The 23,370-nt window shown below is 41.1% G+C and overlaps 2 protein-coding genes across 3 annotated transcripts in view; one reads left to right on the top strand and one right to left on the bottom strand.

The window, feature by feature from the left end:
• The window catches only part of IRX1 (iroquois homeobox 1), an 8,258-nt gene extending 4,081 nt beyond the window's left edge, over positions 1–4,177 (top strand). Inside the window, exons 2-4 of the mRNA XM_083824703.1 lie at positions 872–1,886; positions 2,402–2,474; positions 2,858–4,177. Coding sequence (XP_083680829.1) covers positions 872–1,886; positions 2,402–2,474; positions 2,858–2,915 — 1,146 coding nt within the window. The 3' untranslated portion in view covers positions 2,916–4,177. The remainder of the gene's footprint in view (positions 1–871; positions 1,887–2,401; positions 2,475–2,857) is intronic.
• LOC310894516 (uncharacterized protein) overlaps positions 1–6,427 on the bottom strand; it is an 8,040-nt gene extending 1,613 nt beyond the window's left edge. For both annotated transcript variants that reach the window (XR_014579979.1, XM_083824704.1), the window contains exons 1-2: positions 5,403–6,427; positions 4,656–5,308 (exon numbers count right to left, since the gene is read on the bottom strand). Coding sequence is in view for 1 of the 2 variants with exons in the window: in XM_083824704.1 (XP_083680830.1) it covers positions 4,656–5,242 (587 nt within the window). In the remaining variant the exon portion in view is untranslated. The remainder of the gene's footprint in view (positions 1–4,655; positions 5,309–5,402) is intronic.
• Between the last annotated feature and the right edge of the window lie 16,943 nt (positions 6,428–23,370).

Below are 23,370 nucleotides of genomic sequence, written 5' to 3'. Positions count from 1 at the left end.
GTTATTTAGCAAAACACCTGATGGGATAATTTGACTTGCTGTGTTTTACTACTGATGATAAAAAGAATATTGATTGCAAATAAATCACCGTCTCTAAACGCTTGTAAACAATTTGTGTTTGCTCTGCACAGATCAAAGTAAAACTTATGAGATAAAGCATCTGCATATATATATTCTACAGTACACGGATCATCCTGCATTCCAGAGTTTAAAGGCTCTTGTAACACTTGGAAGTTAATATTTTACACCAGAATCCCGGAGTATTATTTGTGTGTGCACTGGGGGGGGGGGAGGCTTGTGTGTGGAAAACCTCTCACATGAGAATTGTATTCGCGCTGAAGTTGTGCATTCATCTCCCTAGCCTCATCTCACGCCAACTCCTTTTAAAGGCAGATCTGGGGCCAAATAAGAATGCTCTGAATACATCTGTAACATCCTCCTGGATATTTTGCAGATAAACGCAACGTTGTGCACAGGCATTAGTTGATAAATCTGGTGTAATACCTGCTTATTCTGCTTGATATTTTTGAGCACACAGTAAATTGTCTCATCGAGGCGAATGTGAACTTGCTGCATTCCCACCGTTTGATTAGATTTGTTTTGGGGAGAAAACACGCATTATGTCTGGCAGACCCCAGCTGAGTCCCTCTCCTTTCCTTTCTCTTCAGGAAGGGGGGATCATTTGGGAATTTCTCTGCTTGATCTAAATGTGAAGAGCCTGGAGCAGGGAGGGACGAATTTGACTGTGAAGCCCCTCTGCACCGCTCAAAGGCGTATTCCAGCTCCCGGAGTAGCCTATTCAGGTCTGTTAGAGACGCTAACGAAATAACTGATGTGCTTTTTCCTCTCCACTTGTCTGAATGTGTTGCAGGGCTCCCAGTATGAGCTGAAAGATAATCCTGGTGTCCACCCTGCTACCTTTGCTGCCCACACTGCCCCCGGCTATTATCCCTACGGACAGTTCCAGTACGGGGACCCAGGGCGACCCAAAAATGCCACCCGGGAGAGCACCAGCACCCTCAAGGCCTGGCTCAATGAGCACCGCAAGAACCCCTACCCCACCAAGGGTGAGAAGATCATGCTAGCCATCATCACCAAAATGACCCTCACCCAGGTCTCCACTTGGTTCGCCAATGCCCGCCGGCGGCTCAAGAAGGAGAACAAGGTGACCTGGGGATCCCGGAGTAAGGACCAAGAAGATGCCAACCTCTTTGGCAGTGACAATGAGGGGGACCCCGAGAAGAATGAAGACGATGAGGAGATCGACCTGGAGAGCATAGACATAGACAAAATCGATGAGAACGACGGGGAGCAGAGCAATGAGGAAGAGGAGGAGAAGCCTGAGCTCCTGAGACAAAGCAGTGAAGAAGATCACTTGGAAAAAGACAAGGATTTGGCACTGTCAGGGTCTGAAGGGCTGAAACCCAAAGACGCGCTGGCCATGGTGAAGGAGGCCTCTGACAACAGCACGCGAATCATCAGTCCTGGGGGACAGAGCAATTTGCAGATGCCATCTCACAGCAAACCCAAGATTTGGTCTTTGGCAGAGACGGCAACCAGCCCTGATGGTGGCCTGAAATCCTCCCCCCCTCCACCCCCTCCTCCCCAGGTTAACCACACTTCTCCACAGATACAGCATCCTGCTTTTCTCCCCAGCCATGGACTCTACACGTGCCAAATTGGCAAATTTCACAACTGGACAAATGGGGCTTTCCTCACACAGAGTTCCCTGCTAAATGTGAGGTCCTTTTTGGGAGTAAATCACCACCACGCTGCTCACCACAACCACCACCTCCAGGCCCAGCAACAGCCTTCTGTTTTAACAGCAACCCTGGGAGCCCTAAGTAGCGAAAAACCTTCAGAGAGGACCAGTCCCAGACACCTAGGTAATGCCCCAGGCAGCCGTCTTCCCTCCGCCCCACCACATGCACACCAACTTCTTGAGGGATGGTGTCAGATTCAGCCCCGGTGTAACTGACTGCTTTTAACGGTGTTACTGACAGTATAGCCTAGTGTTGAATTTTACTTGCAGCACGTTGGTTGTATGCATTAAGTCCATTTCATCTGGGCTATTACATTCTCACCCTATACGCCCATTAGACAATTTAAGGATGACAGGATAGGGCTGCAAAGCATACTCTTTGAGATTTGCTTTTCTTCCCTCCTTCCTGATGGTCAATGATGGTCCAAAACGTGGCAAGAAAAGCTTGTGTACTCCTTAAATATTGAAAATAAGTGAATACAACCATGCACTTGTGTAGTACATATGCATGCACATGCAAACACTTGCACCTACACGTGTCCTAACAAGTGGGGCAGAGGGAGATGAGTTTTATGCACACTGTACAGATTTTTGTTGGTTTTATTCTAATTTTTTCTCTTGTTTTCTGTCTCCTTCTAGAAAGAGAAAATGTACCAAGAACTGAATCCCCACCTCAGCAGCTCAAATCGCCCTTACAGCCTGTCCGTGACAAGTGAGTTTGTTTGTTTGTTTTCACTGAAGGAATGTTACTTATGCGAAAACAGAGTGTTTGAATAATAAAGACTAATTATAACACCTAATCAGCACCATAATACTACATACAGAAAACAAGAACAACATAGAAGTTGCTGTAACCTTTTCAAAGTTAGGCTAAATTACAATTGTACGTAGCCAGACTTTAACTTTTCTGAAACTTAACAGACCTCAAAGATCTTGTGTTAATTACACTACTGACAAAGATTTCTGTGCAGTTAATTAATAGGGGGATATTATAGCAATAGACAGGCGATTATAGGAAAGGATTCTCTTTTTTTTTTTTAACTGAAAGATTGTTACGTCTTTTTTTTTTTTTCCTTCCTCCCTTCCCCCCTGCAGCTCTTTGGCTCAGCAAGAGGGAACACCGAGAATTTTAACAGCTCTCCCTTCTGCTTGATTAAATGGTTTGCTGAAAAAAAAAAAATACAGAGACTGGTATTAAGGACAGAAAAAAAAAAAAAAAGGAAACAATATAAACGACTCCCATCAATCTCTTTTTTGCAATAAGGTGGTGTAAATCCATAAAAGCGATTACACAAATCTGTAGATGGATCCCCTTCTTCATTGTACCATTTCAAATCGTGTTATTCTAACAATTCTTGGGTTATTTGTTTGGTAAATGTTTCCCATGTGTTTGTGTTTTTTCTGTATATAGAGTGATTTCAGATTGTAAATAGCGCGTCAGCAAAACTTGTCTAAATCATATATTTTTGTCTAATAAACTAAATGAAATTATGAGCTCTCTTCAGGTATGTATTTTCTGTTGCTGCAGATCTTAAAAATATATTATAAATCTATTCAAACATTTATAATTGTTTTCTAAAATGTCAAGAGTTTTTGCCTTCAGGTAAATGAAATTTACTATATCAAATCCCAGCTTTTAAGGACTCTTCTGGCTATTTTATCAAAAGCAAACTGCGACCTTCCCTTTCATACAAGTAAATTTAAGAAGCTGAGTGAAGCTAGTTCTTGAGTAGTGAAATTAAAGTTGTTCTTTTTCAATTGTGATGAATCAGATGTGTCCTGTACTATCCATTTTTTCTGCACTTCCACTTATGTTATAAAATACATTCTTGAAAATGAAAGGAAGAAGTTCCCTAGTTGTATAACTTTGCTGCCCAGACCAGTTACCACACTGGATCAGAAGGTTTAGTGCTTTAGCATACATTCTGACCAAAGCTGAGAAATATTGGATTAGGACATAATTTGTAACGATTTACTCTTTCAATAAATACAGAGGAAATGTGACGATGAAAGATTTTCCCGTGTGAGATTAAGCACAATCTTAGCACGGAGAAATGGCAGCTCTGGCACTTCCTAGAAGAAAGTACTCAGATTCCGATTTGATGGTTAAAAAGGGACTAAGACAATCTATCTGTTTATAAAGGCATTAATCTTCCAAAGACGGTCCGTTAAAATGTGTAATATTTTGAGTGTTTACTTCTTTTTTTCTCCTAAATGAGAACACTAAATGAGCATTGAGGTGCTAATAAGATACCAGATGGTTGTTGATGGTGGAAAATGGAAAGAAGCAGCTGGGAAAGTCATTAAGAAATAATGTGGTGACGCCCTACCCAAACCGAACCAACCTCAAACCAGGACTTGTCGGAAACAGGATGAGATTTTCCAATAAAATATTAATAAAAATCTTGTCAGAGATCAGAATATTGATCTTGATTTAGCTGCACAATCAGCGCAAGTAAAGACGGGTCTAGGGAAACTATCACTTAGAGATCTGTTGACGAAGCAGTGGAGGCGGTGGACTTCTGGTTTTGCGTTTTATAAGATGGATCAGAGAAATAGATCAGAAGAGGTAGATTTGTGCGGGCTGGCTAGAGGACTGAAACGTTCAGCTCGCTGTCTTTCTGAAAAGGGTCCCATTTTGACATCCTGCTGTTTCTAGCATAGCATCGGTTAGTTTGCTTTCTGGCTTTTAGTTGTTTGCTTTTTCCTCAGTCGCAGGCAGCCATGCGTTTGCTATCGTTTCCAACAAGACAGTATATTACAGCTTTAAAGAAACCATAATAACTCAGATTTCAGGGGGGGAAAGGAAAAGAGAAAACGTCCTGGAAAAAAAAAAAACAAAAAAAAACAAAAAAACAGGCCTGTAAATCCAAGCAGCGCGTCAGAACAGTACCAGTGTAAACTTGACCGAAGTCCTCTCTCTTTCATCTTATCTCCAAAGCAAAAGATTCCCAAATTCGCGGCGCGGGCAGGATCGGGCCCCCCGCTGCCCGCTTGGCCGTCCCAAACCGGCACCTTTCGCTCAGAGCTGGCATTGACGGAGCGCGCAGGGCCGCCCTGCCAGGCTAAGCGAACAGGGCGGTGCCAAGCTGGCTTGAGAGAAGAGGAAAAGGGATCACTTCGCGGCGTAGAAACGTTAAGAAGGGGCTTTGCGGAGAGCAAGGGAGCGCAGGTGCGGGTGCGGGTGCACTCCCGCTCCCTGCCCGCCGCCAGTGCGGCACCGAGCGGCGCCGAGCAGAGCCAAGCTTTGGGCAGGCTTTGGGCAGGCTTTGTGGGCAGGCTCGCAGCGCCCTCTGTGGGCTGCGGGCGGCGCCGTCTCCTGGCCCGGCGCGGGGGCAGCCCGAGGTGCCGGCTCCGGCCCGAGCTCTGCTGGGCCGGGGGAGGCTGCCCGCCTTGACTCTTGCCAGAAAGGCCGCAACGTCCTCTGCGGGTGGGGGGGCCTCCAGATCTGGTTAGCCTCCGGACACTGAGGATTCCCATGCATCGATGTTCGGCACTTCCTCCTTGGGGAACCTCACTATCTCTAGAGCAGGATCTCCTGCAAAACTTCAATATGATTTTTTTTCTTTAGTTGCTTGCCTTTTTTTCCTTTTTTTTTTTTTTTTTTTTCCTTATAACGCCAACAGTTGTGCATCCTTACCTCCCTCCCGGGCCAGCTGAAGGGGTTACGGCGGGGGCCGGATAAAGACCCGCTGGGCGACCGCTCGCCACCGCCTGTCCCCAGGGACCCCGCTGTCTCTACTAGGCGAAGCCCCCGGCTCCCTCCTTCCTCATGCTGGTGAGGGCAGGGTCTGCCCTCACAGCCGTGCCGTGCCGTGCATCCCCCGGGGCCGCAGATGCCCGCTCGGACGGCGGGTACCAGCTCCCCGATCCGCTCGCCCTCCCAGAGTTTCAGGACAGGGGCTTCCCCGTGGCACAGCCGGGAAGTGCTACCAGCAGCTGCAGAGTGAGCTCTATTTAACTCGTTTCGGTGAGGCACGTTCTCGCCTGGGTGCACGCCGAAACGCCTAGCAATCCCACAGGACTACCGCCTCAACCCGGCTGCTACCTGCAGCAGAGGCGGCTTCGTTCGCTCTCCCCCCCCACCGAGCCACCGAGGAGGTTTCAGGGAGAGCGGCCACTTCATGCAGCCCATCGAGGGTGCACCTCTGTACAGGGGCTCCTGGCTGGCCGCGCTGCTGGGCCGGGGGCGCCCCTGCGCCCCGCTGCAGCCTGAGAGCCGAGCGGGGGTTCCATATTTCCTCGGTTTGCCTTGTCACGTGAGCGATGCTAGGAATGAGCCTTTACGTCACGTTGGCAGGGAAAATAATTTCATATTTTCCATTTTCAGCGAGATCCACCCTGGCAGGCGTACACCAGCAAATACCACAGGGTAGGGAGGGTAATAAAGGAACAGCTTAAGCGAAACGGTTCGCCTTAATTGGGAATGCGTCGAGCTGATAAGAGTAAATTGGAAAGTCCTCGTTTCCTACTTTTTTTTTTTTTTTCTTTTTGCCATGACTGGACTCGAACCTGATAAATAAAGTCGATAGGAAAATTTGCCCTGAAATGGATGGGAGCTGCATGGAGTAATGCTTTTAGAACAACAACCAAGGGCCAAGATATATTTTCTCGCTATTTAAACGGGCGGCAGAAAACATTTTACGTACATGTTTGCATAATCCTCTATCCTCCCCCGGTAAAACTTGGCTCGTTTTCTTGTTTCTGTTATTATTTACTTAGCATTAACAGAAGAATGGCAGAAATCTGTGAAGAAAGATCACCGGAAAGTTGATATAATCCCGAGTTCAGCAAACTCTGAAATTTGCAGTTGCCAGAACACACTAAAAGCAAACGGGAGCTTTAAGGGGATTTAGCTTTGTCACAGAGACGTAGTTATGAAACGTGCTCATTGGTATGCGTGCCTCATTTTTTATTCTTTTTCTATTTTACTTTGAAAAGAAGTCTATTTTTAACTGGAAAAAAAAAAAAAGCACGGAGAAAGGGAAAGAGAAAATTAGTAAGGGTGTATGTGCTTAAACAGGCTCGTCCTTAAGACTGTTATCGCTCCAAGATCCTGTCAGCCCTTTTGTTGCTTCGGTTGAGTTTTTGACGTGCTCGCTCCGAAACTTGAACAGCCCCGAAGCCGGGAAGCCGCTGCCGACAACTGCAAGACGCTCCCGGGGGGGCGCGCTCCCGGGCCCACGGGGCCGCGGAGGGAGTCACGCGCTGTGCCCGGGCCGGGCCGGGCCGGGCCGGGCCGTGCCTTCGGCTCGGGCCTCTCTAGATCGCCCGGTAACTTTCATTGTGTTTTCCTCCCCCCCCGTTCTTTTCATGGGCGCCGATCAATTATTCACAAGCACATTTATCTCCCCTGCAATATGGAAAATTCATATTCATATCTCTGTTTTAGTGGCCTGACACTGATTAATGTAATATGCGCCGCGGCTCCGAGTGCAGCCCCCCTCTCTATGAATCATGCACTATAAAGTTTCAATCGTCCTTGCGGATGAGACTATTACAAAGAGTGCGAAGCCGAGGGGGCGGGGGAGGCGGTGGCAGGAAGAAAATGGCTCTTCGCCGCTGCCGGCCGCCGGCCTGGTGCTAAACAGCTTCTCTCACTCAAGAACCCGGGGACCGGCGGGGGACACTGCGGGTCCAGCACCAGTGCTGCCCGGAGGGGCTCCACCGCTCCCGGGGCCGCCCCGTCGGGTGGGCGCCGCGGGCAGGGAAGGGGCAGGGGTACGGGCAGGACCCGGGGTGCGCTGGGCTGGTCCGCGGAGGCCGGGCCCCTGCTGCAGCTCGAGGGGGAAGGCGTTAAAGAGAGTCTCGAGTTCCAGTGTTGTTATATATATCTCCGTATTTCGGTATTTTTATTTTTTCAGTTCCCGAATGTCCTTAAAAGGCGAGTTGTAAAGAAGCTGGCGGAGGAGCGCTGGAGAGGCTGCAGGCACTCGAACAGCGCAGGGAAAGGGGTAGTGAGTGCTTTGCCAAGGGGTTGGCCAAACGCGAGCTTACAAGGGCCTTCCCCTGCCCCCCGGCACTGGCCTGCACTCGGGGACAGGGTCACCCCTCTGGTCCAGCGGCCACCTCACCCTCAAATCCCACATTTTGCACCACCTGCCTCCCCACCACCCCATCTGGGGAACAGGCATTAGAGGGGAGACACTGGGCCCACTCACTCCACCCAACTCTCCAGTCTGGATAAAGCCATCGTGGCCCAAAACGGCCAGTGCAAGTCCATGTGGCACTGGAAGAAGTGCAAGGCGGATGCAGGACACACCAGGCAGGACTCCCTGTCCCCACCAGGAAAGGTCATGGGGGCCCAGCGAGGACAGACATGAGGCCCGATTCCAGGTTTTGAGCCACAAAGTTTTACGTTTCAGCAGTAAATTTTACCTGGGACTAACAAATCAAGTAAAACAGTGGAACATGTAATAAACATGGCCTGCGTGACATGTTTGCCAGTGAAAAGTTACATAAATGACTCCCGGCGAGGTTGGTGTTCCCAATTGTGTGGTGCCCCCATGCAGTTTTGTTCATAGCTTGCCCATAAAACCAGCCATGTGTACAGGAATCGCTGGAAGTACCAGGAGACTGAAAACCCCACAGAAATAGGTATTCAAAATTTAAGAGAAAATATGAGGTCTTAAAACTAAACAATGTACTTCTGTGAGGAATTAATTTACTCGAGTCTCGTCACCATTATTAATATTAGTTTTGGCTTCTCTTTTGTGTATATGAAGAGAATACACTTATGGGTGTTTGTAAAAAAAAAAATCTTTTATCTGTTTTTAACTTACTTTAACTAGCATTGCAGACATCCGTCACATTTGACAGCAGAACTTGTTTCCCAACATGTTCGTTTGGAATCAAACTAATGCAAAAATACAAACTCAGGCACACACCAAGCGCCGGTCTTGCCTCTCCTGAGAGAAGAGAAAGCGCCAGCGTAAACTCCATGAAGAATTAAAGGCGAGTTTAAAAAGTAACATTTATTTTTATTCCAGATTTATGGCTGACCCGTAGATAATTAAAGGTTTTATTTTGAGCTGTTGGCCCCACACAATACATTGTCCTTTGTTGCTGTGCAAGTAGCGCTTTCCCTGTGCTGCCTACGGTTCAAAAACAATGAAGCAATCCATTTATTTTGTTGGTCAATTGTAGCACAAAGTGAGGTGGTCAGTGTGGAAAGTTTATCACTGTCTTGTCCCTTTGGAAGAGGCAGAGCATTCACACACCCTCTGCCCCAGTATACAAATGTCAGTCTTTTTGCAGGCTGCTGTTTTCCTTTTGAAGATGCCGATGGTGTCTCTGATCCACTAATCCATTTATCCAGTTTCATGAGTGCATTGGCTGAATACGTTCACAATAGCCTTGCCCAGCTGGAAACAAGAAGTCAGGGAGTGCAGCCGGCACACCCACCAGTGCCTGACACCGCTCTCGGATGCGGATCGAGTGCTTGTCTCAAAAAAACACACATCTCGACCCAAAACAACTTCCCCTGAAGCCCCTAGCCTGCTGCAATGCACCCAACCCTGAGATCCTACCCTTCCTTAGAGTAGAAGTATTTTTAGCACCATCTATATCATGCTACAGGCTTGTATTATTTTCATGATACTCACCTGTGTCAGTGAGGGCTGAAGCATGCTTGAGGAAAAAAAGAAATGCTGTTGGGACTCTGCAAACAAGTGCACATTAAAGAAACTGGTCAGTTACTGCCAAAGGGTAGGGGGCACACGAGAGACAGTGGGCAGCAGGCTTCCATTTGTATTTAGTGCTGTGCCGTTATTTACCAGCTTTTTATTACATTTTAAATGTATGTTTAATTACCAGTGTTATTGGTAATAACAGAATGTTTGAAAATATTAAATACATTTGTGGGCTTGTGTGAAAAAGAAGTTAAAAGGTGTTTGGTGCACAGAATGTTAAAAATATCTCACAATGAAGTGATTAACATTTTTATGAATAAAATTAATCACGCATTAACTCTGCAGCTCAATACATCTGAATGCCAAATGTTGCACAGCAGCCCTTTCCCCTAAACCCAAGAATTTTGGATGCAGTGTCGACCCACATCAAACACCCGCCTATTAGTAATAGCAGTGTAGTTATGAGAAGATATTTTAATAATGTACATTTACATTTGAGGCAAGCTAATAAAAAGGAGAAAATAAATTAGGGGTATTTTGTCAGATTTTGTGGGGACTGGTAGGCACATAAAATACATTAAGAAGCAATCAACAGGGGCAACTGTTGGAGGAAAAAAAAAAAAAAAAGAAGTTTACGTGGCACTCATGGAGGCAAATAGCAAAGTCACCATAGTAAACAGATGCCAGGGGATTGTGCCTGGCTCTCATTGGCTCTTATTAGTGCACTCATTGTTCTGAGCAAAGCTTATTAGGTTTTAAGATGGGAGCTTACCATTATTAAAATTTCCACTGTGTCAGATAATAAAATGTGATTTCTCTCTCCCTTCTTCCCTCTCTCTCTTCCTCCGTGTGTGTGTGCGCGCGCGTGTGTTTTCTAATCTCTTGCCACTGTGGTTTTGGGATTATTCCAGCAGGCTGTACAAAGGGAAGCAAAGGCATCTGAAGTGTCACTCTACAGCTGTGGCAAAGTAACAGAATTTCCATTTTGTTGATGCTCCCAGCACATGTGTGCAGCAGAAGGTGATATCAAAGGAGCCGTTCTTCCTCAGTTCTGCACATTATTTTTCACTGCTGTGGCGAATCTCTCTGAGCTCCGTGAACCAATAAAACAACGATCCCTGTTTGAGTTGATATATTAATATTTACTGAGGATTTGCAAGGTCGGGGCTAAATGTCAGCAGATTGCTGGGGCAGTACTGTGGGGAATAATTAAACAAATCTCACAGCAGTTCAGCCTCCTAACATCTTTATTAAATCTTTTTTTTCTTTTTTTTTTTTTTCTTTTTTTTTTGTCCCGAAACAGTACACTGAAATACTGCTTTTTCAACCTTAGTGAAGATTTGGGAGAAGTTTAATAATAGAATCCTGGTTTGGAAGTATTTGGTTTTGACAGCTTCTTGGCCCACTCACCAACAGATGTTAGTTAGTTGGAAAGGCTATGATGTGTGAATTATCACGAAGCTGCTGGGATTCTCACCTGCCTCTCCATCAAATTCATCTTGACCAGTCTGCCAAGCACCATAACATTGCAGCGATAAATGGAAACCCAAATTGGCTTCATTAAGCCGTGAGTCCACTTGTCTAAGAGAAGAAAGTGGAGGACCTCATCCAGTATGCATGTCTTCCTTAACGCGATTATAGCATGCACTTTAGTACAACTTAGACAATTCTCTTTAATAAGCTTCATAATTAGTGTTGGGATGCCTCATTACAAGTAATTGCCTGTAGCAGTCCTAGGCCAAACAGCCCTTCTCAATCTGATTTATTTTATTTTATTTTATTTTATTTTATTTTATTTTATTTTATTTTATTTTATTTTATTTTATTTTATTTTACTTTATTTTATCAGGCAGCAGGAGCTGTCTAGAGCTTTTTGTTTGTATAATGGGGACTTGCATTAAGCCCCCAGTGTAAAAATACCACAAGGAAATTAATTGCTTCTGTGCAGATTCACCACAGATGTGTCCTGTTATGGGGAATGGAATATTTCTGACATTGCTATACTGCAGTGTGTTGGGGAAAAAAAAAATAAAAGTCTGGAATAGCTACAAATGCAAACATATTAGCATCCATATAGATTCCTTATGTTGTAGCTGAAAACAAGGAGATGTTTAAAGTGTGTGAGAACCTTCAAGCCTTTTTTTGGAAGAAAATAGATGAATTTTATTTTATTTTATTTTATTTTATTTTATTTTATTTTATTTTATTTTATTTTATTTATTTTATTTTATTTTATTTTATTTTATTTTATTTTATTTTATTTTATTTTATTTTATTTTATTTTATTTTATTTTATTTATTTTATTATTTATTTATTTTTTAATATTCAAAAACTACTAATAAAATAAACATGTCCACGTATTCTGTTTGGTACTGGCTGATAAATGTGCTACTTAAAATAACACACATGAGGAGTGCGGTGACTCAACGCAGTAAGAAGGCTGACACACAAAGCTGCCCTCAAGGTCAGTGGTTTGTTATCTATCACTGTTGGTCAGGTTGTGAATCATAGCTGCAAGTTTCAGCAAGTTAAGGGGAGGAGGAGCGTTTAGAGTACTTGCCCTGTGGAAAAGAAAAGCTGAGCTGGTGGTTTGTTAGCTGCATCTGAACATCACCCTGCAGCTTCTGGGTAATGTCCATTCCCCTGTCACTAAAGCAAAGCTGGAAAGTGCCTTGATCCATATACAAGCGCTTTGATTTACTTGTTAGAATTCAGGTGGAAGGGTTTAGGGTTAGCAAGTCCACCACAGCAGACCCTTATAGCACTGCCCTCTCTTTATTCAGATCGATTTCTTTCATCTCAATCCTTGTAAACTTTGGTTTTGACTTTGGGTGGATACCTCTGTTGCAGTTTAATTTGCCTAGTGACATCACTATTATTAATCAAATATTAGCAATTCATCTCACAACAATTACAAGAATGAAAAACACATTTATAATAATATAATGTGGAAGCTGTGGCACTGAGCTAGAAATAATTATTTATATTCTTCATGTGTGAATGTGAAGGGAATTCCTGCATCTACTAATTCTAGGTGCTACTAAATAAAGTAATAATAATAAATAAATAAATAAATAAAAACCAAGAAGCAACTCTTCTAAAATTCAGGGTATTGCCTGTCCAATAATTACACAGTAGCTGAAGTGATAAAGCTCTTCTAGTAATGAATGACTCAAGTTTAGATTTTCTAAGTAAATGCAACATGGAAAATTCATGGATAGGTGTAATTTGTGCAGGCCCTCAGAATCTACATACAGGAAACACTTCACAGGTCTTAATAAATATATTCATTAACCATGATTTCAAGGAAATCTGTATGTTAACAGCAAGCAGTAGTGGGAATATGCAAGTTACATAATCAGATCAGACTAGCATTCAGCTTTACCACACTGCATTTCCTAGGATCTTTTACCAGTTGTTTCAGAACAAAGGTTAAGATAAACTGCATAGACCACACCACAAATACTTGTTTTTAAATTAAGGGGCTTTATTTTTTTTTTTTATTTTATTTTTTTAAGTGCCATTTTTATGGTTCTACTGTGATGGTAACACCTTGCTCAAATATATACATTCTACTCTTTTTAGTCTACCAAAGACCAAACAACTCAGACATACAATCCCAGGGGGATTGATTAGTATTTTCCTGTGCCTTGCAATAGCAGTACCTGGAAACCTCTTAAAAATGGCTTTGTATAATACAGAAGAAAGCCCCTTGTCTTAGAAGAGGTGAAATTCTGCTAGATGGGATCTGCACAAAATGCAGCAAAGAAACACTGTCTCTGTGATACTGGCAGAGGTCAGAAGTGCAGAGGTAGAGAAGTGGTTTCCTCAAGTTCCTAATTTGTTTATGGTAGGAATGAGAATCAAAGTCTGAGAATTAGGATTTTCAGTTCACAGAGACTCAAGTATTAGGGGATATTTCAAAGATTCACAGGGACTGCAGCTGAAATGGTGGAGCCAGAACTGGTACCTTCAAACTGAACCCACAGCCTCATAATATACTCACCACAGTGTTATCAACTCCCAGGACACAGCTGCAAACATTTTAACTCTGATATCTTACACACTGAAATCCATATTTAGTCATGTGAGATAAAAAAAAAAAAACAGTCTGGTATTTACAAATTATGCTTATTCTCACTAAAATCAGTGTAAAGGACATCCTTTAGGCTTAGGCTTTAAGACCAAGGTTGTTTTTTTTTTTTTTTTTTTTTTTTAGAGCTTCAAAAATGCTTTTAAAAATTACTAAATGTATTTCAGTGGTTATTAATTGATTGAGGAAGCTGCTTGTGACCTTGTTTTTGAAAATCATGTTGTATATTGACTGAAACTATAATCTACAAAATGATGTAATACTTAATTGCTTTTTTTTTAAGAACATGCTTTTTAGTGAACTCTTTTCTAACAATGCCAAACAAATACTTCAAGTCTTTGTATAAAAATATAAGTAATTTGCAATTTCATATACAAAATTATGTGTAAATAAGATAATTTTAGAAAATGAGAAAATTGTTTTGGATGTTGAACCTTGAAAAATACTGTGTTGTCAAGTGAGATTATGATAATTATGTCCATACATGTGGTTCTGCTATACCCAGAGAGGAAAAGAGAAAATGGATACTTTTCTTCATCTGAGCCAGGTATGTTTTAGGGTGTGTGACAGAGTAGGAGGCATAAGAGAGTATCAAAAATACTTCACTGTTTCTCAGATTGTCAGCAGTTAGGAACCAGACTGAGAAAATAAACTAAATAATGCTGATAAATGTCAGAAAATAAACACATACACAGACACACAGACACACACACACAAAATACAAAATTTTTACCAAGAAAGAGAATTTAAGAACAAAAGAGAAAAAAGCAGGGTCTCTTTTTGAAAAAGAGAGTGGGATACAATGAAGAAATTAGTGGTGATGATGCCTCAAAGTAGAATTAAAATATAGATTTGAGTGCTAAAGGAAGAGATAAACATCTTTTGAGGGGAATAGGCTATGGAGGTGAACAAACTGTGTGTCTCCTGTGGAGTATTTTTCAGAAACTGAACTTGATAGGAATGCTTTAACTCAACATTTCTCTTTGGAGAGGAGTAACTTGAAGTAAGATATACATTCCTTCTCAAGTCACATTTTCTCTGTATACCAGCTTTACAAGAAATGAAAACAGTGGAGCAGAAGAGGAATTGAAAACCGATTCATGTCACCAACTACTTTTTTTAAAATTTTATTTTTAATTTATATGTACTTCTAATGTTGTATATGTTTGTACACATGTATGTTAGAGACAAAAGACATAATTCCCCTAGGCCTTGCTCAAAAGGGTTGATCTGTGAGTCTAAGTGATTATATGTGGACAAGAAGTAAGAGGAGATGATTTACTGTGAACACAGAAGTTTGTATACCTCTGGTAGTCTGTGGTAAATCCACCAGGAAACTCACAAAGTCTGATCTTTCTTACATTTTGTGTGGCTACTATCTGGTTATGAAGATCATCTCAGATGAAGTATGAAAGCAGAATTGTTGAGCTCCTCAAAATACCCAAATACATGCCATTCTCAGGCAGGACAAAGGCCGACAGTCTGCCTAGGCCCATCCCTTTCTAATTTTTGCAGTTTATATGGTCACAGAAACATAAGAGAAATGCAGTTCTTGCTAACAAACCTGACCTTCTTGATTGCTTTGCCAGTGTATGTGGCGCATGTTCTCAACTTCACCAAACTATTGTTTGTTTTTTGTTTGTTTTATTTCCCAGTTAATATTTGGCTTATAGTATTGAGCCTATCTACATTTGTTAGATAAACATTTATCAGCTTTGATAATGTTTGTGACCAAACATTTCAGTTTGGTCACATCTCTGCAGAAAGCACCCTTGGATAGGACATGATATCCACACCTGCAGTGCAGGTCCTTTGGGTCCTGGGTAAAACACAGGGGTTCTCAGATTTTCACTTGCAACATTGGCATTGACTCTTACCTTTGGAATTATGGTCTATTCAGATCTCTCTTGACAATAAACACTCATAGTCACTCATTGACCTTGGACGTGGCTTCAGTCAGTAGTGCCTCTGAATTAGAAGAACTGTGGCTGAAGGGGCTGAAGTCCTTTTGTGTGTTTGTTGGTCATCTTCATTACCTTTCCTCTGGACTTTTACTTAGTTTCAAGATTTTTATCTCAGTTATCTCCCTCTTTGTCCTCCCTTTCAAATAACATTCTTGTCCTGTCTCCCCCCAACCCCCACCCCCCCATTTTTTCAGTAGATAGAAGGCTCTCCATTACTGATGTAAGAACAGGCTGCTGACAGCAGGCAGCCTGACCGTTCTGCGCTCTACAGCAGATCTCCATGTCTGCCTGCATCTACCCTTCCTTCCCTGCTCCAAACTGAAATCATTCTTCAGCTGATTCCCGTTAAAAAAAAAATACATTGCCACACTGAATGCTGTGTATCAAGGGTATATGAACAACTCAACTCTGTATCAAGAGTATATGAACAGCATTTGACTGAACCTCTGGGAGAAGAAGAGTAATGGAATACTGCTCCCAAACCATCACTGCAAAGCATAACAGCCTGTCAACCTGGCCAGTTTTCTGCTAGTCTTGATACAAGCAGAAGAATACAGGAATACTGTTGTTTTGCCTGGCAGAAGCTGCTCATTATGTCAGTTCCAAAGCCTGGCAGAAAGATTCTGCCTGTGTACCTCCCAGTCAGAGGAAGCACAGCCTCTCATATCCTTGATCCCAGAGAGAACTGCTTTTGCACTTGATTGTCATCTGTTTATAAACTTTCCTTGGAATGAGACTTGAGGTTCCCATGTTTTCTGTAAGGGAATATTAGTCCATACCTAAATGTGCAGTGGTTCTCATCTCACAGGATCAGAGCATGAGCATGCAGATCTCAGGGAGAAGACAGAGAAAAAAGCAGTAGAGCTAAGGGTAGTCCCAAAGGACCTTAAGCCCAGAGAACAAACATATGTTAGAAAGTACAAAAATATTTTATTGTTGTCAAATGTATAAACCTGATGTGCAATTTTAACCAGATCAGGCTTTGGGCTGTTTGCCCAGTTATTCATAAGAAAGTGTCCACAGTGGATAAGATTGTGAGATTCTCCTGGGACACAGCTCTTGATCTGGTTATTTCTTGTTGAGTTTGATAATACACAGTTCTTTGCCAGAGGCAGTTCTGGGCTTACATCCATGTTCATCCTCATGTTCAGGCAGTAGGGATAGGACTAGTTATGGAAGTGTGCTATGTGTAAATCAAGAGTACTTTTAAAGGATGAAGAAATTGTGTGAAGTCTGGTCTGAAAGTAAGCCCCATCCTTCCCTCTCCCTTCTTTTCCACAGAAGGAGCACCATCTTAGGATTTTCTACAGTAAGTCTTCCTTCCTTAAAGATTAGATCATCTTGCTTCCTAGAGATGTTGAGAGAGTTTCCTTGGAAAGTCCTGTAATGAAGTTTGTGCAGTAAGTAATCAGTACAAAACAATTATTCCACCTCATCTGGTGTCAGCGGATAGTCAGAATATCCCAATCCTTTTTTTTTTTCTTTTTTTTTTCCAGATGACTGTAAGTGTAGCAGAACTGTATCTGATACAATCTCAGAGAATAACTCATTTCCAGCTTGTGATTAGTGCCCTCTGATATGTGGAGGAAGAATAACTTCTAGGAGCGTGAGGAAAGAGGTCTCCATACTGAAAGCATGGTGCTGGGCATGGAGTGCCTGGGAGAGTTCTCACTGTCTCTAGGCAATGATTCTAATAAGCTGAAGGAGTTGCCTTGCTTGGTTGGAAATCCTTACACAGCTAATGATAGGAAGTTTTGGCAAGAGGTCACCCATAGTATTGTGTGCATGACAGATGTTCTGCTGTGTGTCTCTCTAGAAGTATCCTTCTTTTGAAAATGTCATCTTCTGTCCCATTTTCCTCTTTTATATTTTGAGTTACTAGTTTGGAGATCTGTTTTCCCTTCTTCCAACCCAAGAATAGAATGAGCTGCACAGTAGTCTCTAATGATGGACCTCCTTGTACATAGCCCCTTTACAGAGTTACTGTCTTTGGCTTGGTTGTAGATCTCCATCAGTTTTTCTTCCTTTCTGTGTCACTGCTTTCCTCTCTACATTGTTGACTTGTTCCAGACTGCCAGTGCTCTCTGTAGAATTACAATTATTGCAAATGACTTTCCTGGACCATACTCCTAAACTAAATCTGTCCATATTTTCTCCTGATTTAATGATTTCCCAGAGGTAGCATGCTATCATTTCCTTTTGCCTACAAATAAGAAGCCATGACTTTTTGAAGCGATATATTCTGTGTGGAGAATGAAGGAAGGGGGGCGGGGGGAGGGAGGGAGGGAACGTGAAGTGGAGGTCTCCTGATCTTGTGCTACAAAGTCTTCTGAGAGAGGTGTGGGTAGACTCTTCAGAAAGCAAAGTACAGAGCACAGGTATTGAGACTGTATGGAGGTATGTACTGGAGGTGTTGTACACTTCCATGGTTTTCTCCTACCTGTTTCCTTTTCCATCTGTAGTATGCCTACCATGCCTCAGAGAACATTTCAAAAGTAGATGGAGGCAATAAGGGAATTTGGTCAAGGAAACTGTCCTCAAGGTTGCCAACAGAACCAGATTACAATAGGGCAGTGCAGACATAGGTTTCCAGGTTGGCAAGTCTCCACTGTAGTAAGAAAAATTAATACTTTTGCTAAAAAAGAAGGTGCAGAAGAACATCAGAGACTATTTGTGAAAGTTTGGGAGGGAAGTTATGTGTTCAAGGGCATCTCAACATCAATACCGTTTGAATAGATTCTGTCATCTCAAGTGTCATTCATTAAAGTACAGATAGAGTTCATGGAAATAGTAAACGCTATTTTAGGTTCACAGAACTTTGTAAGTACACACAGATTTATTGCTGCAGCTGAAAGACATTCAATAGGGTTCTAAAGTGCAAGACTTAACAGCAGTTTATCTATTCTGTTATTGCAGGCTAGTGAAACATTTGACGTTCTTTTCCATATTTCAATCATTAGTCACTCACAGTCACTTTGAGTTCAGGCATGCCATCTTTACTTACAAAAGTAATGTGTCAAATACAGCAAGTGCCACTGACTTCCAGAAGTACTCACAGGAGTTTGAATAAAAGAGCCAATCCCAGTATGCACTCAAGACCAATTCTTGCTATTGTAACTTTCATTATAGGAACACTCCTACACAACTCATTTTGAGATGGATGAAAGTGGATGATGGGGATGCATGTCGGATAAACAACACATCTTTCCATCAATTCAGAGAGGATATATATTTTCCCATTTCTGAATCATTATTTATATCTTTTGGGGCAACTGATATCACTGGACACAATGATATATATATTTCAGGCTACAGGCAGAGCTTGTAATCTTATCTAATTAAGTGATATATTAATGTTATTGATTCTATTATTGCCCGTAAGTCCTATTGCTTAATAAAGCTGCAGTCATTTTGCAATAAAGTTGTGTTTGCAGTCAATTAATGGTTGACTGGGGGCAATGGACAAAGTAATAGGGATATTGGTGCAAAGTGGAAAGCATGGTACGGGGACTTTGTGTATAAAATTATGAAATATAAATGCTTGGATTAAGTAAAATATATATGTATATATATATTTAGCCTTTGTTCAGTATACTGGTTCACAGTTTTCTTTTAGGTCCAACAAAAAAAGCGGCTTTGTGCAAAGCATCTGCACATGAATACAGGGCAGGATAATATTTGATTTAAAAATACAAGTAAACGATAACTGCCAATATTGAGACCATGTGAAGGCAAAGGAACAAAGCATACTTTCATTGCTAATCATGTTAACATCAAAGTTTGAAGAGTACATTCGCCTATTCAGAGGAAATGCCATCACACTTCTGACGATCACATCTGCCACTAATATCATCCGGCATGTGGTCAGGTCTCTGTTCTGACTTTTATCTCTCTACCAAAATTTCATGTCTTGATTTTAACATCTGATGCTAAATTCAGGTCACTACAAAATAAGTACAACTTTTATTTCTTTTCCACTTTCATGATGTATTCAAGAGATGCATTATAAATCAGTATGTAATATGACTAAAATACTGTTTTTTTTTTTTCCCTTGTGAAGCCTTTCTGGTTTTAGGAGTTGATGATGATCATTTTCTTGTTTGTTTGTTTATTTCCAAAATTTTCCTTAGAAAACTTAGAAACTCTTTAACTTAGAAAATTCTGTTAGATCTGTAGGAAATGCAGGAATCTGATTTAGCACTACAACACTCTCCTTTCATGACAGAAATCAATGAAATTTTATCTATGTAAAACTGGAGTAGTGCACTCACACTACATACATTTTTAACCTGGAGGGTTTCAAACATTGATTCACAATTTTATGAAAGCCAAAATTTTTACTTTTCCTAAAGTTTTATCTTGGCAACACATATCTGATTAAATATATGTTGATGGCAACTTCATATAAACATGTTTTGTTAATTGGTAACCATTTATTTTTAGCTATGTCCCAAATGTTAATATTTTCTTGCTTTTTTTGAGTGGGTAAACTCCAGACTTCTCCTTGTTGCCTTCAAGATATTTAAAAGGGGAAAAAAAAATATTTCCATAGACATATTTCAGTATCCCTGTAAAGACCTGCTGTATTCTCAAAAGTAGGGCATTACAGAAGCTACCTAAATAAGAAGGAAGGGTATTCCCTAGTTTTAAAATCATGATGAGTTCAGTCAAAGATTTCCGAGCATGTGAAACAAAGATGTATATTGATAGTTTTTCCTTCACATGCCAACAGAACACTCCTCTTTAGGCTGGAAAATAACAAACTCTCATTTCAAAGCTGAAACAACTCAGTACTGATAATGAAGTGGAATAATACTACTACTAATAATACTGCATATTTTTCAAGACATGAAAGACATGACTTTCAAATCAAGAAATCCTTCCAATTATGTTAAGCATATATCTCTTTTGCCCTTATATAGAGAGAAGTTCCTTAGGTGGAATCTAAGAACCCTGCATGGTTTGTCAAAGCAGAGAAGGAAGAAGGCTATCATATTGGCTAACATTTTCTTAGAGTAAGAAGTCATTATAATGAACAAAGGCTGTGAATATTTTACTTTTGTTAATTGTACTTTGATATGTTTACCTCCACAATCATTTTAATATCAGCTGGAATAATTGTCGAGAGTTGTGGGAATTCTTTGACAGTGAAAGATGCAGTGTAACACTTCCTTGTTACATCTTGAATTAAATTTCGTCTTCCGGTCGTATATGTATATGTATATGTATATGTATATGTATATGTATATGTATATGTATATGTATATGTATATATGTATATATATGGCATTTTTTGCCATGTTGTTTTAGGAAACTTTTTCTTTCTATATTGTTCCTCTTGTTCTTTCTTCACACATATGCACAGTTATAAAAAGCCATGGATCACAGAAGATAAGGTCACAACAGTGGCCATTTTTTTGTCCCTCAGCTAAAACATGTTAAAAACAATGAATCAATTTTTCTTTTTTTTTTTTTTCAAGTACACTAAATACATAATGTACAAAGTCTTAACAGATATTTTTTCATCTGCTTTACATACCAGTGAATAGCTTACATGCACACAGGCACCCCTTTTTCTGTAAAATCAAGACCACTGACTACAAAACATCATATTTAAACACTGCTTTTTGCTAGCTGCAACACATTAAACAGTTACTTGTTGAATGTCTGACATGCCACTAACTGATGCAAACAGGTAATATGCTAGTTTTGCAGTAACACAGAAGAGCTACTTGTTGATATAAACTTAAGTGGTTTTATTAAAAAAAAAAAGTCTTAACTCTATCAAAACCAAGCTGGAGTGCTACTGACAACTACCTGTTTACACTAACTAACGGTTTAATTTGTGAAAATTTGCAGCAATACCCTCTTATATAAATTCCCCTTAACTCCATTTTTTTTAACCTCCATGTCAATAAGTAAATGTACAGCTATAATATATAAAGTATTAGCATGCTTGTTCTAGCAATCTATTACAACAAATATGTAACCTAAGTTTCTTTGTGGGTTTACATGAAACAGAATTTTCCAGGTTCTGCTTCTTAGTAATGATGGAAATTACACTGTTCCACTCTTCTACATCATTTAAAACACAATCCTGTTAGTTTAACATTTTATAAGTCGGGGTCTTAGTGTATAACTTCTTTTAATCAGATAAGTAAACAGGGTAATACACCAATTTAGAAAAATATTTTAACATATTGTAATTCATTAGGATGAGCATATATTATTACCTTTAATAGTACATGAAATAGAACGTTACTGTCCATCATTACTTTCAAGAAGTTTCTGTCATTGATATTAAGTATGCTAGATTATATTTTGGAGATTATTGATTCAAGCAATATCACTAGTTAAATACAGTACACTCTAATATTAAAAACAAGCACAAAAACAACAACAAAAAACACTTCTAATTTTGATCTCACAGTATGTTGAGAGGTTTGTAAATTACCCATCCAACATGAGATTTAAAAAGATAGAAGTCTTGATTGTAAGTGATCAATGTGTCTTATTGAAAAAAAAAAAAAAAAGATACTAATAAATTTAAAAATAAAGGTGATATGAATTAAAAGCAGAACATTTGAAAATGTAATTGTAAAGCATGATTTTCTTTAGTGTTATGTTTTCGCCCTATTTTTTTTTTTCTTTTTGAAGTGCACATGGGACAAGTAACTCTGATTCATTCTAAATTATAGTAAGAAACTTAGCTCTACTGGCATACGCTATTTTACTTTTGTAAATACATCAAGTGTAAGAGAATGATGAATAAGAAAAGTAAATGCAAGATTTCCCATTGAACTGGGATGAAAGTTATTTTGGCATACTGAGAATTTTCCAAACATTCCTGGAGATTCCACCCAGCAGGTGGCTTCAATGGAGGACTCAAATCCTGGAGGCAGGAAATAGAGGTGTACCATCTGTGCTCTTGCTGTCACCAGCCTCCTGACAGACCACACTGGGTAACCCATTATCCCCTAACACTTAGAAAAAGGCCACACTTCTGACTGACCCGACAGCTCATTGTGTGTATCATCCCTGGAGCAGGCAAAGGTGTAAGGGAGGAAAAAGGAGTTGCCGAATCTTCAGTTGGAGCGTGAAGGACTTTGCATCAGCCTTTTGAAGAAAGAACATTTCAGCAGAGATTAGGCCCACTCAAGAAAGACTGATAGAAGTCTCCCTCATCAACCATCTTTTCCAACAAAGGCTAGACAGGTAGCAGTAAGAATTGCACCAGCAACTGATGAAATGCCCCTGGGATGCAGGAGTGGGTATCCACTACTTCCCAGAAAAGTGGTTCCATCTCAACTAACATTTCAAGCCTGGATAAACTGAAGGGAGAAAACCTGGAGAAGAAAAGATATGGAGAGGCAGGGTAAGAAATGAGCACATGTGGAGAACATGTGGGACAAAACAGTTTTATTCTGCCTGGTCACTGGGGGCCCAGACCCACTTGAGATCAAGATGACACCAGAAGAGGATATGAGGAGGGATCCACAGCAGGTGCATTTTTTTGCTATGTATGTGGCCCTGGACAAGTTTAACTACAGAAATAGGCAGAAAATTTCCTGCAGAAAGGCCAAGTTCATTGCTCCCAGTCTCCTGCAGGCACTGGAAGCAACTGTGGTTCAGAATCTTGCTTTGTCAGGGCCCAGTCCCTTGAAGTGATGCAAAGAGGCTTAGACATCTGCAAGTGGTTAGATGGGATGGAGGATATAGAGCAACCCCGGAGGCAGGAAACAGAGGTGTTAGCCTTGCTAGACTGGGCATTGTCTCTCTGTGATCACAAATTCCATCCTGTTTTTTCAAGCCTCATGTAACCCCTTCTTTCTTGATCTACAGTGCTTCTGTCCTCCTCTGTGGAGTGAAGAAGAGAGATCTCTTCTACACCAGCTGAGGAAGAAAATGAGTGGAGAGGA

The sequence above is a fragment of the Anser anser genome, assembly GCF_964211835.1.
Source record: "Anser anser genome assembly, chromosome: 2".
Lineage (NCBI taxonomy): Eukaryota > Metazoa > Chordata > Aves > Anseriformes > Anatidae > Anser > Anser anser.
The sequence above is the reverse complement of the archived record's forward strand: the minus strand, read 5'-3'. Positions and strand labels throughout refer to the sequence as shown.